The sequence below is a fragment of the Peromyscus eremicus genome, chromosome X (genome assembly GCF_949786415.1).
Source record: "Peromyscus eremicus chromosome X, PerEre_H2_v1, whole genome shotgun sequence".
Lineage (NCBI taxonomy): Eukaryota > Metazoa > Chordata > Mammalia > Rodentia > Cricetidae > Peromyscus > Peromyscus eremicus.
The window spans coordinates 25,328,759-25,348,773 of record NC_081439.1 but is presented as its reverse complement, the minus strand read 5'-3'; the positions used below and the strand labels follow the sequence as shown (position 1 = coordinate 25,348,773).

The following is a 20,015-nucleotide window of genomic DNA, read 5'->3' as shown; positions in this document are numbered from 1 at the left end:
CTGCCTATTCCGTTCTCCCGGCACTAGAGTTACAGACATATGCCATCAGACTTTGCCATAGGTGCTGGAGACCTGAACTCAGGTTCTCACCATCGTGTGGCAGGCACTTTAACAACTAAGCTAGCTCCCCAATTCCCACACATGTGTGCTTGAAAATGATACAGTCACAAAAGGTTTTTTAAAAAAGAAAGTGTATAGAAAAACAAAATTTTGCCCTAAATTCTCTTCATGCTTTATCAAATTATAAAGAAAATATATTTAATGACATTTTAAATTTATTCTTTGAAAATTTCACACATTTATACACTGTATTTTGATCATATCCATCCATCATTACCTCCCTCCCATTTCCCCTAGCATTACAATTTTTTTTTTTTTTGGTTTTTCGAGACAAGGTTTCTCTGTGTAGCTTTGCGCCTCTCCTGGAACTCACTTGGTAGCCCAGGCTGGCCTCGAACTCACAGAGATTCGCCTGGCTCTGCCTCCCGAGTGCTGGGATTAAAGGCGTGCGCCACCACCGCCCGGCTACAATTTTTAAAAATAAAAGTAAGGGAGATGGATAGAGGGCCCAGCAGTGAAAGTATATACTGTTCTTGCAGAATACATCAATTCAGTTCCCAGCGCCCACATAGGGCAGCCCACAACTTCCTTAACTCCTGCTCTAGAGGATCTGATGCTCTCTTCTGGACTCTGTGGGGGCACCTGCACACCTGTGAGCAACAATCACACAGACAGAGGCACACACACGCAATTAAAAATAAAAATAGATCTGAATGAAAACAAGGTGATCGCATTGCAGAAGTTCAAAAGCAAAGAAAGCTCTTACCATCTCACAGTGCTAAGTTGAGTGTCTCTTGTTTACTAACTCTCCTCGTCAGCAAGTTCTGTACTTTACTGTGTCCTGGCACCGTGACTTCCCCCACGTGCCTACATTTCATCTGGTTCATGACTTTGTTCAACCAAACACTTCTGTTCTTGGGCAAAAGTGATGAGCTATGCAACATTTCAGGATCTGAGGAATTTGCCTTCAGAAAGTTTTCCTTTAGAACCTGGGACATTACGGTGGTTTGTGCATATCAGATCTAGTTTATTTGAAAGGTAATTCAGTTTTCAACAGACACCCAGGCTATAAAGAAGTTTCATTGCTCATCGTAAATTTCCCAAGGTGTAAAACTACACCAATGAAGGTTTTTCTGTGAAGGCCAAAGGACACATTTTTCTTCATTTGGCCTGTGGGGTCAGCCTAAGGAAGCGCATTGTTGTAGTGGTAGCCACAAAAGTGTTTTGTCCTGAAAGCCTGCTGTGAACTTGTAATAGGTCTAACAGAGATAATGATAGTCTCAAGAGATAACCTGTGCCTCTCAATTTGACTACCTGACTATCGAAAAAAATGTCCCCACACTCAAGAAATGGGAATTTTTGGCTGTGGGTGGTGGTGGGATTCCATCATTCCCAGGAGGCAGAGGCAGGAGAATTTCTGTGAGTTCAAGGCTAGCCTGGTCTAGAGAGAGAGTTCTAGGATAGCTAGGGCTACACAGAGAAACACTGTCCCGAAAAACCAAACCAAACCAAAACCAAAACCAAAAACAAAAAAGGAAAAGGAATGGGAATTTCCATAGGAATCTCATGTTGGGAGAAGGAAAAGGCACCAGCCGAGGGGAACTTGTCTTCTGGAAAGAGATTTCACACAGATTTAACTATTTGTCAGACCACCTTAGAGGATGAGACTGAAGCCCAGACAAGGCTGGGCCAAGAATAGACAGGACCACACCTTGACAGAGACTGTTAGATGTGCATATCCTTGACCCTCTATTTAAACTTTGGTCTCACTTTAGGGCCCCCAAGATGAACTTTGGGGTTTCCCTGGATCTCTTTGTCTCTTTTCCAGTATGGCCATGTTAACTAAATCCTCTTTCTGCTTTCCGCTTTTAATTAACTGGTTTATTAAGGAGAGGTGTTTGGGCTTGACTGAGGCACAGGTTCTGCCTCTGTTTCCAATATCATTAAGCCAGATTTACTGCAACAGGAATTCCAAAGTGTGTTCTAAGTTGTTTTCAAGGCAACTATAATCTAGTTAGAAGTTTAGTTTTCAGGCAAACGGACATTTGACTACATATTACATAAACAAGGCTCCTAGGATAATCTCTCACTTTTAGCAGTATAGGTAGAAGTCTGGTGCAGGCATTGCTTTCTCTTTCTAAGTAGCATAGAGCTTGTAATGAATTTCTTGCTCTACTTAACTCTGCAAGGATAAGTCTTGTGACCTAAAAAGGAACAATGTGTTCTTGTATCCACGGAAAGGTAAGGGGATTACCTGTCTCGTGCTTGCAGCCCAGCTCTCTTTTAGTCTTGACTTTCAGAAACAAGAGCCTAAATTCTTACCACCCGTCGGCTCTGTTTGGCCTCATTGGTGAGAAGTAGCTATGGAGCCAATTTGCAGAGAATTGCTTTCAGGCCAGTGTCTCATACATTTAAGGAGACAGAGAGAACATTTGTGGCTTCTTTTTAGTGAGTTGCTGAAAGAAGCCATTCATAGCCAGGCGGCGGTGGCGCACGCCTTTAATCCCAGCCCTCGGGAGGCAGAGCCAGGCGGATCTCTGTGAGTTCGAGGCCAGCCTGGGCTACCAAGTGAGTTCCAGGAAAAGGCGCAAAGCTACACAGAGAAACCCTGTCTCGAAAAACCAAAAAAAAAAAAAAAAAAAAAAGAAGAAGAAGAAGAAGAAGAAGAAGAAGAAGCCGTTCATGTAGATGTTAATATAATTCACCGATAAAAATCATTAGTCAAGGGCTGGAGACATGACTCAGTGGTTAAGAGCACTTACTGATCTTGTAGAGGACCACGGTGCAGTTCCCAGCACCCACATGGTGATTCACAACTGTCCATAACTCCAGTTCCAGGGTATCGGATGCCCTCTTCTGCCCTCCACGGGCACCAGGATATGCATGGGAGGAGAAAGATGGGAGGAGAAAGGCCATTGACCCAAATCATCATGGCCAAATTAATTAAAGCAAGCTTTTTTTTTTTTAAAAAATAAATTCACATACACGGGCTGCCTCCCCCCAAGGTGGGGTTCCAGAGGTCAGCATTGGATGTGAGGAAGACAAGGCTGTTATAGGTCAGGGGTAGGGGATTTCCAAATGGGGATTTGATGGGCAAAATAGGTGGGGTTACAGGAGCAGAACATAAACATAACAAGTTAGTCCTGGCTTTCCTGGAACTCACTCTGTAGACTAGGCTGGCCTCAAACTCAGAGATCCACCTGCCTCTGTCTCTCAAGTGCTGGGATTAAAGAAGGCATGCACCACCACTGCATCTTAAAAAAAAAAAAAAAAGATTTATTTTTATTTATCTGTATGTGTGTGTACTCTCAGTGGCCAGAAGAGGGCGCCATATTCCTTGGAGTTGGAGTCGTAGGTGGCTATCAGATGCCTGATGTAGACTCGGAACTGATCTCCAGGTCTTTGGAAGAGCTGCAAGAGCCCTTAACCACTGAACCTTTTCTCTAACCCCTATCCTTTTGTTAAAAATATGCAGTTCTTACTGCAGTGGTTTCTACCAAGTGATTATTTTGGCCTTCAGAGGTTGTTTTGCAGTATCTGGAAACATTTTTGATCATCAAAACTGGAGGCTGAGTAGAGACCAAATTTGTTGCTAAGAGAATGTGCACCCTTTCCCCATAACAGAATTATCTGGCTTGATTGTGCTGAGTTCTTTCTTTCTAGTAGTATATGGGATAATATTCCTTTGATAGCACATGTCACATTTATTTTATCCATTCCTCTTTATTGATAGACATCTCCATTGTTCCAATTCTCTGCTTCAGTAAAGAGTGCTACGAAGAGTGTCCTCATCAGTGTCCCTGTTTATTGTGTGTGCACAGGGAAGAATTTCTGTCATCTAGAAAATACTTCCAATTAATGACCCCGAGTGGCTTGACCCATTGGCTTCTTGGGATTTCATTTCTTGCCAGTCCTTGGCATTATTTAAATTTGAATTTGGGGAGGGGGCTGGAGAGATGGGTCAGCAGTTATGAGCATTTTCCACTCTTCCAGAGGACCTGAATTCATTTTCCCAGCAGCTCACAAGCGCCTGAAACTCCAGTTCCAGGACACCATCTTTTGGCCTTCAAAGGAACCTGTTCACAGGTGCATACATACATTCATAGAGACACATAAATAAAATTTAAACACATCTTTTAAAAATGTTTAGCAATTTGAAAAATTTAATGTAGCTCATTTAAACCATTTACATGTTTTGATTATTGGTGAGGCCAAATAACAGAAATTATCCCCAACCTAATACAGCCTGCAAAAAAAAAAAGTAAAGAAAAGGTAGAACTTCATTTCCTTACTCTTCACCTCCCTAAAGTAGAAATATATTTTTGTTTTTGTTTTTGTTTTTTCAAGACAGGGTTTCTCTGTGTAGCTTTGGAGCCTTTCCTGGAACTCACTCTGTAGACCAGGCTGGCCTCGAACTCACAGAGATCCGCCTGCCTCTGCCTCCCGAGTGCTGGGATTAAAGGCATGCGCCACCACCACCCGGCTGAAATATTTTTTTTTTTTTAGCAAGGACACCTTACTTCATTTTGGTCATACTTGTATCTTCGTTACTTATTATATAGAGCCTCATATTTTAGAATACTAAGCTTGACAGTTTCTTGCCAGTAGAGGTCAGAATTGGTTTGTGGTTCTCAGCCAGGGCTTCTATCTATCTATCTATCTATCTATCTATCTATCTATCTATCTATCTATCTATCACCTATCTATTTACAACTATCTATTTATTATCTATCTATTTGTTTTTTACTTCTTACCCCAATGATTATTGAAATGCCTGGGGACACTGTTGCTTGTCACTACTGTCGCCTACTGCTTGAGAGCCCAAGGATGCTGCTTCCCAGAAGGTATAATATATAATCTGGCCCCAAGCCTCAACAGTGCCACCAGCATAAACCATGGTGTGTCCTGAAGAGAAAGAAATGATAATCTCAAAAAAGATGATAAACTCGAGTATAATTAAACTCTCATTACTCTAGAAGAACAAACACTTAATTCCACAAAGTGGGCACACTGGGTGTTCGGTCTCAGGCAGGTGGAAGGAGTGGGTTGGTGGGGAAAAGGTAAGGTTTTGATACCAGCAAATCTCCACAGTGGGCTCCTCGGGGCAAGGGAAGGTTACCTGTGAGACCCATCAACCCGAGAGTTAGGAAAGGGTCAGTAGGATACGAGGGCTGGGGCCTTGAGTGTGAAGAGACAGGACAGTAACTCTCTCTTAGGCCGAGGAGCACACCTACTGGGGTGGGTGTGCTCAGGGAACAGTGGCCCTCTTTAGGACTCCAGGCCCCTAGCAACACTGAATCTGCTTTTAGCGGTCCAGCAGAAGCTCTGAGAAGAAGGTATCCTGGATGTGCAGCTGGGTGGACAGCCGAGTAAAGGCTGAAAGAAGGGCTCCCAGAGATGTTTGTCCTGAAGCAGGGTTTCTGTACAGAAGCCTCAGCCTCGGCAGGAAAGGTCAGGCCCCTCTGTTTCTGGTGACAGGAGTGAAGGCAGATGGCCTGGTCTTGGGGCTCTGCTTCCTTCTCATAAGGCAAGCACGATCGGTGCTCTGGTGAAGCTGCAGCCTCGGGGGCCCATGGCTCGGACTTGGAGCAGAGGGGGTGGCTTTCTGAGTGCTCTGTGAAGCTGGGGCAAGTGGACCTTGAATCAGAGGTCCTGATCGCAGAAGTCACATCTGGGCCTGGGGGGGGCGGTGGTCCCTGCTTTCTGACAAAGTGCCACTGCAAGACCCTCTGCCCACCTGGCTTTGTGTCCAGGTGCCTGAGCAGGTGCCTACTCAGTTGCCCATCTCAGGAGGGAGGTGGGTGGTTTGGGAGCTTTTGAGAGGGTAGTCTCCCTCCCCACATCTGAGGACTTGGCCAGCAAAGCACACAGGACAGGAGGAACTTGGTTGGTTGGGCTTAGGGCACAAGCAAAACACGAAGGAGGCCAGAGACCCTCTGCCTATCTGACTGGCCAGGTCCATGACCACAGACACAATGTTATGAAGGGCTGCTTCTGTTTAGATCAGTGGTTCTCAACCTTCCTAATGCTGTGACTCTTTAATACAGTTCCTCATGTTGTGGTGACCCCCCCCCCAACCATAACATTATTTTTGTTGCTACTTTGTAACTGTGGTTTTGCTACTGCTATGAGTAGTAATGTGAATATCTGGTTGCAGGATATCTGATATGTGACCAGAAAGGGTCATTCAAACCCCCAAAGAGGTCACAATCCACATGTTGAGAACTATTGGCTTAGCTTATAAAGGCCACAAATAACCCTATACTGTTAGGACCTGCATAGGTCATACCTGAGCTAGCTGATACCAGGCCACTGCTCTTTGACTGGCAAAGGGTCCACTTTGAACCTCTGCCCTTAGCCCCCAACCCTTCAGCTTAGTGTCTCACAGAATCCTTCCTCTAACCTGGGCGGTGGTGGCACACACCTTTAATCCCAGCACTCAGGAGGCAGAGTCAGGCAGATCTCTGTGAGTTCGAGGCCAGCCTGGTCTACAGAGTGAGTTCCAGGAAAGGCTCCAAAGCTACACAGAGAAACCCTGTCTCAAAAACCAAAAAAAAAAAAAAAAAAAAAAAATCCGAGTCCAGTCTGTGTAGCCTGTACACTCATGGGTGTGAAGACCCCCACTGCGGTGTAATCAACTTACCAAGGCCTTAAAGAAAACTGACCCCCCCCCAAAGCCATCAACTTGTCAATAGCTCTTCAGTTAGGGGTGTGAGCTCCTCCCTGCTCTGTGCTAGAAGGGTGATTGGCTCAATCTTGTGCATGAGTACAGTAGTCCTGCCATGTCCACATGTCCTCCCTTACCTCTGGCTCTTGCAGTCTTTCTGTCCCCTCTTCCTCTATAGTCACTGAGCCCTGGGTTGAAGGTGATATAGATGTCCCCACTTGTGGCTAGGCCTTCCACTGGCATTTATTCTCTGTAGTTTCATCAATTGTGAGTTTCTGCATCAACAGCCATCCATTGCCCAAAGAAACTTCTCTGGTGAGGTCTGAGAGCTGCACTCATCTACGGGTATATGGACACAAATTTAGAGAGCAGTTGGTACTGTGTCCATTTAGCAAAATAATAATAGTAGCTTCACCCCTGGGGCTTGTGAGCTCCCTAGCCGTGGGTTCTTGGCCAGATTTGCAGTACTAGGCATGTGCTTCTTTAAATCCATTCAGAAAGTGAAATTTCTTCTTCTTTCTTCTTCTTCCTCTTCCTCCTCCTCCTCCTCCTCCTCCTCCTCCTCCTCCTCCTCCTCCTCTTCTTCTTCTTCTTCTTCTTCTTCTCCTTCTTCTTTTCTGAGACAGGGCCTCTCTGTGTAGCCCTAGCTGTCCTGGAATTCATTCTGTTCTTGAACTCAGATATCCACCTACCTCTGCCTCCTGCTGGGATCAAAGGAATGCACCACCACCGCCTGGTGAAATTTTATCTTCTTAAGACATTCTTTCCAATGGTAGAAATGACTTCTCACACACATCTAAGATCCCTCATGAAATGTTAATTACATCAGAATGTGAATAGTTTCCTGCTATTTGTGATGATATTCTTGTAACATATTTCCCCCATCTCTGCAGAATTTCCCATGTCCTGCTTTGCAACGTAACCCAGAGGGTATCATTCTGGTTTGTTGTCACAGACCCTTCCAAAAATCGTACTCTTCCTGCAGCTGAAGTACAGTCAGCCATAAGGTAATCATCTCCACATATACTGTCTACTGATCCATCAACTCACTGATGAGCTAAACTGTTTTCATATATACTGAAGAACTATCACTCCACTCCATACATGATGCATTGATTAAAGCATCGAGTGTTCCATCCAGTTCATTTTCATCAGAGATTAGTGTATATGAGTAATTTTCATCCAGTAGCAATTTGCCTCCAAGGAAACAAATGGTTGGCAATGTTTGGACACATTTTTCTTGTCACAACTGGAGGAGAAGGAGGCACCACCCATACTAAGCAGGCAGAAGCTAGGAATGTTGCTATGCACCCTGCTATGTACAGGACAGCACCTCCCTCAAAAAATTACTTGACCTCAAATGTCAATTGTGCCATGATTTAGAAAGTCTTGTCTAAATCTTAACTAAGAAAGAGTGAAGAGCCAAACCCAAATATGTTGCTATCATATCTCTAGTGATTTTTAAAAATTGACTTAATCCTTATTAGCATATATTAATTGTACAAAGTAATGTGTTTCACTGTACATTTTATACATGCATATGACATACTAAAATCATTCATTCTACTTGTTGCCATCTTTATGGTAATTTAAAAATCTGTCCTAGAGTAGTCACATGTATGGAATGAGGTGTGGACATGAACAACCAGTTCTAAAATGTCTGTTATAGCTCTATTGTGAAGACTGGACTAATTCATCCCAGGTCTTGGCTGTAAAAGATCCAAGGTATCTGATCCCTAGGGAATATTTCCAGTGGTGGCGGTGATATTATTTGTACCTGACTACAACTTCCAATCTACCTGACAGGTGACAGAGTATGTTCCTGGTGTGGACCAAGATAACAGCAAAGGGTTAATCAAGCAGGGAGATGGAGTGAGGGTGCGGAGAAACTTCACTTTCCTTCCGGTCATAGCTTAGCAATGATGTTCATTATTTTGGGAAAAAGTTTGCATTCTCATACTTAATCAAGATTGGATTACGAGAGTTGGGGAGATGGTTCAGCAAATAAAGCACTTGCCATGAAGCAAGAGTACCTGAATTTGGATCTCCAGAATCAAATATAACCATAAAACCAGCACAGTGGCCCATGTCAGTCATGCTAGGGTTCCTCTATCAAGATGGGAGGCAGACGCAAGGGAATCTAGGGAAGCTCATGGGGCAGCTGGCCTGGCAATTCTTGTGGCAAACAACCAAGTGACCCTGTTTCAAAGAAGATGGTGAGGACTAACATCAGAGGTTGTTCTCAATAACCTCCGGGTGCACCTGAGACACTCACATCCGAAACACACACACATTCTCTCTCTCTCTCTCTCTCTTTCAACACACACCAAGATTTTAAAAAATTAGATTATTAAAAAAGGAAGCATTCTATTGTTTGCTAAAATTACATTTAAATTGCCACTTTGCTACTGGAGTTCTCTTTCATATCTATGAATGGCCATGGCAGAGCATAGATTTGTGAGTTTCTGTGGTGTTGGGTTGGAACTCAGCTTTGCACATACTAAGTGGTGATGTATCACTGAGTGACATCCTCAGCCCTCAGCATAGTTTCTGATGGAGATCTTTCCGGATGGCCTGCTGTGGATCTGCAGAGATTCTCAAGCCACTGCTTTAGTCCAGGATTGCCCTGTCCTGAAGCTGTCAGCTAAATATGCCTACCAAGCATTTGAATTATAGCTAGTCCAAAATGGGGTGAACAAAATGTGAAAAACACACCAAATATCAAATTGTATTAAACAAAATCAAAATCAACCAAATATTGATGTGTTGAAATTATGTTTTATTCAATATATGGGGATATATACAATTATTACAGTTTGTCTTCCCATTTCCTTACACTTAACAAAACAAAACAGCTATTAGAGCTGGGCTTGATGGCACATGTCTTTAATCCTAGCACTGGGGATGTAGAGGCAGATGGATCTCTGTGAGTTCAATGCCAGCATGGTCTATAGTGACCATAGTGAGCTCTGGGCCAGCAAGGGCTGTATAATGAGACCCTGTCTCAAAGCAAAATAATAACAACAAAAATGCAGCTATTGAGAAATTTTATCTCACTCAAGTCTCATGTTCTGTTTTCTATTTGTCAGGGATACTCTTAAGTATAGATGAAGTTTGCTTGTGTAAAAGGAACATTCAGTAAAGGCCATAACATATCTCCAAGGGGTTGGAGAGATGGCTCAGTGGTTAAAAGCACTTAATGTTTTTGCAGAGGACCCGAATGTGGTTCCGAAATCTCATATAGCAGATCAGAAGCATTTATAACTCCAGTTCCAGGGAATCTGATGCCCTCATCTGATCTCTGAGGTCTCCTGCATACATGTGGTGCACATAAATACACTCAGCCTCCCTGCCACACACATTAAACAAACAAACAAAATAAATAAATAAATAAAATGGCTCCAAGAACTCTCTTCAACTAGTTTTGCAAATTCCAGATAGAAATGAACCTTTTTTTTTCAGCTAAAGAAATCTTCACTACCAACCTGACTGTTAGTGCACTCAATATGTAGATTTACCTTCCCCTAGGAAAACAAACACATTTGCCTTCATATGCCTTTAGACTTTTGGACTGCCAAATGGCCATTGTGTTTAGTCATACAGGAGCATTTTAAAAATAGTTTAATATAAAGAAATGTCTGGTATTTATGTAAGCCACCTTAAATAGAGTTCTGTTATTCATTCAAATCTAGGTGATATCTCTCAAGAAGTAAACTTGAGGGGGTGTGTGTGCAGAGCTCCAAGGTCATGGATTATATCAGTGGAGAGATGGGCCTGTACTTTGTTTCTAATGTTTTTATTTCTGTCTTACTTCATTTGTTTTTTAAAATTATTATTGCCTTTTAGAATGAATAGGAACCGGATCAATAGCGCCTTCTTTTTGGATGATCATACTCTGGAATTTTTAAAAATCCCCTCCACTCTTGCACCCCCCACGGATCCGTCTGTGCCCGTCTGGATTATTGTATTTGGTGTGATATTTTGCATTGTCATAGTGGCAATCGCACTACTGGTCCTATCAGGAATACGGCAACGACGAAGGTATGATGTTTAGAGGGAGTGCTCCAAGGACTCTTTTTGTGTTTTCTTATGACTGTTTCAAAGTAATGTCTAAAACTTACAAAGTCATCACTTACAAAAGAACTATCATAATTTTATCTTTTGATGTTTTTAGACTGCAATGTCTCTTATTTAATGAGACTCCTTCCATCACTAACTTCCTTTATTCCATTCTATCTTCTTTACTATTGGATATTTCTCTGTCTGTCTGTCTGTCTGTCTCTCTCTCTCGTGTGTGTGTGTGTGTGTGTGTGTGTGTGTGTGTGTGTGTGTGTGAGAGAGAGAGAGAGAGAGAGAGAGAGAGAGAGAGAGAGAGAGAGAGAGAGAGGACAACTTTATGCAGTCAGTTTTCTCCTTACCCCTATACATGGGCCTCAGGGATCAAACTCAGGTCATCAAGCGTAACAAGCACTTTTACCCAATAAGCCACCCCACTGGTTTTCCTCTCTTGTATGCTGTATGACTGACTGTCTTGTATCCAGACTTGAGTTTAATATCTGTGTTCTAGTTTCCTTTCTGTTGCTAAGGATAGAACACTGACCAAAAGCAACATAGAGGGGGAAAGGGTTTATTTCTTCTTTCAGATTATAGTCCGTCATTGAAAGAAGTCAGAGCAGGAACTCACAGGCAGGAACCACGGAGGAATGTTGCTTGCTGGCTCATACTCTGCCTCTTTCAAAGGCTCATGCTTAACTAGCTTTTTTTTTTTCTGAGTCAAGGTTTATTTGTGTAGCCTTGGCTGTCCTAGAATTCACTCTGTAGACCAGGCTGGCTTCAAAATCGCAGAGATCCGCCTGCCTCTGCTTCCTAAGTACTGGGATGAAAGGCGTGCGCCACCACTGCCCAGTAGCTATCTTTCTTATACAGCCCAGAACCACCTGCCTGAGGAATGGTGCTGACCGGAGTGTGCTGAGCCTTTCCACATGAATTAATAATCAAAACAGTCGTCGCAGACATGAATATCCACAGGCAAACCTGATAAAGGCAAATCCTTAAGTGAGCTTATCCTCTCAGTGTGAAATTCTGGGATGTAAATCTGTAAGCTGGGTACACACAGAAAAGCACAATTTTTGGGTAGGCAGAGTTCGTCTTTTGGTAGTAATCCGAGTGCAAATGCCCATAGTTGCACAGATGTTTCAAGGACTCCCTACCTTTGTTGGCCCAGGGCCTGTAGTCTAAACTGTTCCAGATGTTCTGGCTGTGCCAGCCTTCTCTTCTACTAATGGATATGGGACCCTTGTGTGTGTTTTTGTAAAGAATCCTGTTGCTTGTGGCTTTTGAACCAACTCCCTGAATCAGAATGACTTGGAACATTTGTTTAAAGTACAGTTTCTGTGACTGACTCAGAGTCACTAAATTAGAGTATTTGAAGGAGATACATTTTGATATCATCCAGGTTGTTCTAATTTATTAATTTTCAAATGTTCAATTTACCAGCTTACATATAGGGTCCCACTTCTTGAGTTCATTTTCTTGCATTCAGTAAGACAAGCTATAATGTCTAAGTTATGGATATTGCTTCAAAACAGAATTTCAGATCAGTGACAGTTACTGATGTAGCATCAAGGAAAGGCTGTGGAATTTCTCAACATGATGAAAGGAAAATGTATTTTTGGTTATAAGTATCTCTAATTCAGAGAGGAAGATGGAACTTCCTCGACTTAAAAATATTTTTATGATTGTAAATTGTGTGTGTGTGTGTGTGTGTGTGTGCTCAAGAGTGCAGAAGCCTGAAGAGTCCAGAAATGTTAGCTCCCCCTGAAGCTGGCGTTATAAGTGGTAGTGAACCACCTGATGCGGTGCTGGGTATCAAACTCCAGTCCCCTGTTCAAGCAGTACACGTTCTTAAAAGCTGAGACATCTCTCCAGCCCCCATTCTCAATTCTTCACTAAACCTGTCAAAACCTGTCTAATCCTTCCTTTCTAATACAGAGACAAAAATTCTGTGAAGTGGGCCTCGTAGGGACATACATTCTAAAATGACAGGTTTTCGAAAGGATTGATATACAGCTGGGACATGTAGGGTGTGTTTGATCAAGTTTGTGTTGAATAAAATGCCTCTCCCCATATTTACTACTTTTCCTTTGTGTTTCCCTATAGTTACTAACAGAAGCATTTTCAGTTTCAAGTATTTCCATTTTCCCCACAAATGATAAAAGAAACACTATGGTACAAATGTTATGTATGTCTATGCTTTAAACAGTGCCCAAAGATTAGAATCAAGTGGTACTTGCTTGATTTTTCTGGGTGATCATGACATGAAATGCCAACTTCCTTACTATGGGGCATGCATTTGTTTTTGGGTTTTAGAATATCAAGACACATTCTCTTGCAATTTGAGAATCGATGTTTAGTACTTTATAGTTTTGTGTTCATTCTGAGATGGTATACTTCTGTGGTATCAAATGATTTGAAACCTTTGCAAATTGACGTCATTTGCTTGGTTCTCAATTTCCTTACTAGGAGGATATAACATAGGAGTTAAAAGAATGGATTCAGGAGATAAACTGCTTAGGTTCAAAGTATTGATCCCTTAGATTATGCTCTCACAGCGAACCCATTATCTATATGCAAGTACAAACAAAGAGGCAGAGAAACTGAGTTTGGGAGGAGAATATGGCTTTGTGGTCCCAGAGTCATTCTGGTTAAATATACTTTTGCTGGCTGCTTGTAGCTACCTTTTCTCAACCGATAAGCTAAGTGTGCTGGAAATAATTAACTTGATAGGATAAAAGACTTTAGTACAGGAGAGTGCTCAAAGTGGTACCTGGCATACATCGAGGGCTCAGCAAGTGTTAGCTGTTACTATTATTTTATTATCTTGCCATTTGCTTGTCTTTCAGCTAGTTTGTGATGGGATCAGCTATTTCCTTCCAAACAGATTCTGCAGTAATATAATAATTGGCTGCGTAGCATCATAATCTGTTGCCTGGGAAAAGTGAGCTGTTGTTACAACACTGCCTTCACAAATTCACTTCACATCCCAACCGGAAAAATGGACAAATCTTTTGTGTAAACCTGGAAAGCATCAACAATTGTCAGATACAGTCAGAACAATTATGATGACCTCCTGAGGGAAATTGTTTGTTTGATACTACCTGGGATGATTTTTCTCTGGCAAAATACTGCTTCAAAGATGAGGAAAGGGTATGGTTTGAAGTGGGGAAAGCCTGTACATTTTCTTGAGGCAGGCTCTCATGTAGCCCAGGCTGGTCTAGAAGTAATATAGCAGAGGATGACCTTGAACCGATCATCCTGTTTTTACCTCCCATAAACTGAGATTACAGGTATGGGTGACCTTGTCTGATCTGAAAACTTGTTCTAATCATAGAAAAGGTAGGGCTTGTTTTTTCAGCCTTGAGGAAGAAAGCTAATGAAATGTTCAGCTTGGGCCAGCAGAGAAGACTGAGCAGGTAAAGCTAAATGTCCTGAGTTTGATCCCTGGGACCCACATGGCCGAAGAAGAGAACAGACTCCTGCAAGTTGTCCTCTGACCTCCACACTCATGCCACGGCACGCACCCACACCCACACCCACACTCCCCCCCCCCCACTAAAATGTAGTAAAAGCATTTTTTTTAAAAATAAACGTTTAATAAACCCATGCATGTTAAATAGTAATGAACACACTTGTGTTCTAAAATCATAAACTGAGAAGACCTGAAGGGACTATGTGGTCATTTAAGCTCCCATTCTGCTTCCATGGAGAGGCATGCTAAAGTCATCCAAGATGGATGCACACTTAGACTTACTATTGAGGAAATGTCTCAAGCAATGCTTTAATCTTTCTGTTAGTTTTGTTAATGACAGCGTTATGCTGACCATTCAGTACTGCTGGGTTGGGTGGGCTAGAGTTCAAACTAGGTAAACTACTAGCTGTGTCACTTACGTATGCAAACTTGATCAAGTTACCTAATTTCCATATGTCCCAATTTTCCCACCTAAAATAAGGATCTAATATCTTACAACTAGTTCTCCCTTTGCTTTGATGCCTTTTTTTGTGTGGGGGATGGTAACCCAACGAGTTTCACTGGCGTTGCTTACAGGAGTATGGGTGACGGGTTATTTACAGGAGCACCAGCAACTCACCAATGGCTACAGCATTGAGGAAATTATTTCTCCCTCCCCTAGCAACCCTTAACTGTGTGCAAATCCCCCGGGAGGGAGTGGGGCCTTCTGAGGCCCTCTTAGATATGTGCATTTCTAAACACAGCAAGGGAAAACAATTAGCATGGAAATTTCTCATTTGATTTACACTTTTATTTGTAATACAGTTGATAAGAATGTGAAATTGTTTGTTTGTTTGTTTATTTATTTATTTATTTATTTATTTATTTATTTATTTATTTGAGACAGGGTTTCACTATGTAGCTCTGGCTGTCCTGGAACTCACTCTGTAGAGCAGGCTGGCCTTGGACTCACAGAGATCTGCCTGCCTCTGTTAGGATTAAAGGTGTGCACCACCAAAGCCCAGCTTGAATGTGAAATTGTAATATCTGAAACTATTGAGAAGATTACAGCTTTTTACAAGAAGGAGGATTTATAGAAATCCAAATACACTCTGATTTGCTACTGAGCTTACAGGAAAAGAAGAGCAACTAGAAACAAACCAAGCAACTTTAGTAATGACTCTGCTTGGGTGTGAACATTAGCTCGGGTTCTATGTCTTAAGTCCTTGGCCTTGCTGCATTACTAAGAACAAGACAAATTATTGCCTTGTAGGCAGGGCCCATCTGCATTATCTGTGTTCATGTCTTCTGTGATGTGTACGAAAGCTCCTATCATAGAATGACTGATCAATAAAGAAATAAAAAATACACGTGCAGTAGTAATTAGTGAGTTTTGGATAGAGCCCAGTTCATCTAAAATAGAGTTCTCCACCAGCTCCTTTCATGGATCATGTTCCATTCTAAAAGAAAAGTTAGTACATACATTTGAAACCCAGTTCTCCTCACCTAAAAAAAACAAGAATAATAAGAAAATCTGTACTAGGTTGTAGTAAGAATTAAATAAAATTCCTGCATAGAAGGTATCTAGTGTGACTCATGCCATGAAGGAGATTCTTAGCACCATTATTATTCCTGGTGTTGACTAATACTAAAGAACTTGCCTACTGTGCACATGATTAGAAAGTTGCCAGAGAAGCTTAATCCCAAAGCCTGTTGACCTCACCATACTGCAATATCAACTAAGTCATCCCAGTAACAATGACATTTCCCTGAGACATAATTTAGATGGCTCACTAGGCATGCCAATAATTAGTTCTGTCCTGTTTAAAGATGTATTTAGTCGATCTTTTGCTGTTTTCCTGGCCATTCTTGGGACTCAGCTCTTGGGCCCTATTTTGTTTGAAGAGAGACATGAATACTTTCTGGCTTTTACTTCTTTATCTCAGAACAGAGCATGTTCTGGTCCGTGACACATTGTAGCCTTGAGGGCCTCCTGAGAGTTCTTGTGTCATCTTTTTTGACCCTCTTCTCCCTGAATTTATAGGGGATAACCACTTTCAAAGCTCCTAGAAGGTAGTTTTATCATAGTTTTTTTTCTAATACCTTTCAAGGATCATCTGATGTTGCAGGGGCAGTGGAAGTCACTAATATTCAATTCTATTTTCCGGGGAAAAGAACTCATGTTTTTAGCAAAACATCAAATCAGAATAATCCAGAAAGACAGTTAAGTTTTATTATCTTTAGTAAGAGCAACTCATGGGCACTGAATCAGTTTATTATGGCACACACTATGAAATGTGACAGAGTGTTGTAAAATTGTCAGATAACCTTTGAGCTTCTTATCATGTCTACCAAGTAGCAAGTTCCTGACACCGCAGTTTATGAAGCCCAGCAGCACCAAGACTCTGAACAACTGGACCTAAGGTCACACTAAACAAGATGTAGGCCCAGGCTGACCTCAACCTCAGTATGTAGTCCAGGCTGGCCTTGAATTCATAGATATCCTTTGTCTCTGCCTCTTGAGTACTGATATTTAATGATGTGAACCACCATGCTGGCAAGATTTTTGTCATATGGACTCATATAATTCAGAGTAAACTTTGACTGTTTAATATTTAGTGTTGTAGAAAGTTGTTATTCACCCCAAACCCAAAGAATGATTTTAGGGGGATTTGGACTAACAACATTCAGCATCTACATTGGATTAATATTTGCATAGCTCTGTCTACAACGTTAGTTTGTGCATCTACTCATCCATTTGTTTGTTCAATCATCCATCCATCCATCCATCCATCCATCCATCTAATACTTTGCTATCTATCCACTCAGTTATTTTTCTACACTGGATGGATACAGGGATGATTTGTCTATCCCCTGAGTTCAAATGCCTACCTTTGAGTGAGTCCATGACAATTATTTTTATAAAATATCTTTAAATTTGTCTTTTTCTGATTATGAGTTTCAGATGGAAAAATTTAGGGGGGCTAGAATACAAAAAAACAACATTTTGGATCTTCTCAGTATTCATCTGAAGGCACTTGTCAGTTTGTCTAACTATGGGTAGTGTTCAACAGACTTAACCTTCGGCAAAATACAAGTGTCTTTTGTATCTCATACATTGATTATGAGGATATTTTGAGACTATGTGTATCCAATCATCACTTAATCAACTGTTTAGTTTCCATTGACGAGCCTCAGCAGAATCGATTATTATAGCAGTGGTGGCATTCCATTACCCTTTCTTTATTAGCTAGAATTCTTCTGTGAAGAAGAGATTTCTCTTCTTCCCCCTTTTGTGTACCTAATATTCCTTAAAACACATTTAAGTTGACCCTCCTGTAGGGCTTTTCAAGAAATCCCATCTTGATCATCATCAAGGAATCTTCACCACCTCCTTATTGTCAGAGACTCACCAGAGTTTCTCTCACCATTGTGGGGAGTCCCTCATGATAATCACAGTACTTTTCAACATCCTAGCCAGGTGATCCCTTTAGATCTGACTCTTTGAAGGTCAACAGATTCCTGCTACAAGAGAATCCTGCTGGCAAAACTGGTGTCTCAAGCCACTCACATCATGCCTTCATGATGCCTCCAAGATTGGTGTACCAACTCTAACGTGAGAAAAGCCTTGAGGAACCCTTCTTCCAGGCAACCTGGAGGCACCAACTTCTCTTCCCACTAGCACAAGCAGCTAGTCTTAGTCTTTCACAAACTGCAGGAAAAGCTTATTATAGCTTCTTATTCTAAAAAACGTTTTCATTTTTATCTTTTTTTTTTTTTTTTTTGGTTTTTCGAGACAGGGTTTCTCTGTGTAGCTTTGCGCCTTTCCTGGAACTCACTTGGTAGCCCAGGCTGGCCTCGAACTCACAGAGATCCTCCTGCCTCTGCCTCCTGAGTGCTGGGATTAAAGGCGTGCGCCACCACCGCCTGGCCTTCATTTTTATCTTATGTGTATGAGTGTTTTTGCCTGCATATATGTATGTGTATTGTGTGTGCATGTCTGGTGCTCATGGGGGCAAAAAGAGGGCATCAGATTCCATAGAACTGGAGCTATAGGTTGTTGTGAACTGCCACGTGGGTGCTGGAAACCCAACCCAGCTCCTCTGTAAGAGCAGCAGTTCTCTTAACTGTTGAGCAGTATCTCAAGCCTCCAGTTTTACAGCTTTCCATACGCTGAAGAAACATTAAGGATCTGAATTGGGAATATCAGAACATCAGAAAATCCAACACTTAACTCTGGCATGTAGAACTGGAATGACGTGGAGTTGCCGATGTGAGCTCTAATGTAATTAGCAAAGTGTTTCATGAATTCCAAACCCTGACTTACCAATTAACACACTGTTTGGTAATGAGTAAAGTTAGTTTGTAGCAATTTTTTTTTCTTCAAAGTTAGGTGAATTGGCATTCTAATATGGCATTAATTTGAGTTTCACTCAGCATTTATGAAACATTACTCTGTCAAATTCCATGAGAGGAATTTATTGCTGCTTGAAATTCTATTTGTTACAAAGTTTGCTCAGAGCTAATTTTTTAAAACTTGCCAATGCACCATATATTTCTTCAAGTTCCTTTGTGCAACTTGTCTGTATGGTTATGTGAAAATGAATTCATATGTGTATACATACATTAATCTACCTATTTCTATAAATTTATTCTAGTGTTTTAAATAAGACTACTTGTTCTAATTAGTATGTTTATATCATTAATGCAGAGTTCTTATCTTGGTAGTCTTTTTACTTTATCAACTGTTACGGTTCTCGAAAGTGCACACCCTCAATTATTTCAGCATTCTTAGTTTCCTGTGCCCCTTTCTGTTCTCACATTTGTAAACAAGACCATTATCAGCCAAAGCTTTCTCATCCTAGATCCCACTCACTTTTTTTATGTGTTTTTAGGAAAAACAAAGGACCGCCTGGAGTGGATGATGCAGAAGACAAGTGCGAAAACATAATCACAATTGAAAACGGCATCCCCTGTGATCCTTTGGACACAAAGGAAGGGCACATTAATGATGGCTTCTCGACAGAGGATGAGCGCCTCACACCTCTCTGAGAGTGATAGTTGCTTGGCACACTTATTTGGTTTCACCACTCTTTTTTTTTGTAAGAAATTTTTAATATGCTTGAATATGGTAGACAACGAATTATACCCACAAAGACCACTGATATCATAAGGTGTTGAGTTCTCAAAATATTCTAGAACTTTTCCCTGATAACTGAGTGTGAAAGTGTAGTCATATATGTTTGCAGTTAGTGATTTGAGCATTTCTAAAAATAAAGTCAGGGCTATAAATACATTTCACAGTTTGAAGACCTAAGAAAAAAATCAGTTTTTCCAGTAGAGAATAGCTCTAATATAATAACAGCCTAGAAATAATTGAAAATGGGTCTTTTTTGAATATTGTTTATATTACTCTGCATATGATGAAGTGAGAAAAAGTAAACATGGAATGGATAAAAATTGAATTCATTCTGTCCTCCCACCAACAGCTGCTTGTATATTTTCTGCATATCAGTTTTTAGTAGGGCAAGCAGATCTATTTGTTGTTGACTGTTTGCAATTTGTACAAGTCCTATCTATGCTAATTTAATAAAGCACTGAGCATCTCATTTTGATTATGTGACTGACTCTGCTTTGAGACTTGTTTTCACACCATGGAACATAGTGAGTCTAACTTTATTAGTTATAGTTAATTTGATCTACAGCCTGGGAAATATATGTTGGTTTTATTTGTGTACATCCTTTTTATTTGTTTGTTTTGTTTTGGTTTTGTGTTTGTTT

At 41.3% G+C, this 20,015-nt stretch overlaps 1 protein-coding gene across 2 annotated transcripts in view; it reads left to right on the top strand.

The window, feature by feature from the left end:
* Nucleotides 1-19,683, top strand: part of Cltrn (collectrin, amino acid transport regulator) — a 28,406-nt gene extending 8,723 nt beyond the window's left edge. Inside the window, exons 4-6 of one of the 2 annotated variants that reach the window (XM_059251362.1) lie at nt 7,621-7,734; nt 10,574-10,768; nt 19,130-19,683. In XM_059251362.1, the coding sequence (XP_059107345.1) occupies nt 7,621-7,734; nt 10,574-10,768; nt 19,130-19,286 (466 nt within the window). In that variant the 3' untranslated portion in view covers nt 19,287-19,683. The remainder of the gene's footprint in view (nt 1-7,620; nt 7,735-10,573; nt 10,769-19,129) is intronic. The other variant, XM_059251363.1, reaches the window with a different exon arrangement.
* The last annotated feature ends 332 nt before the right edge of the window (nt 19,684-20,015 follow it).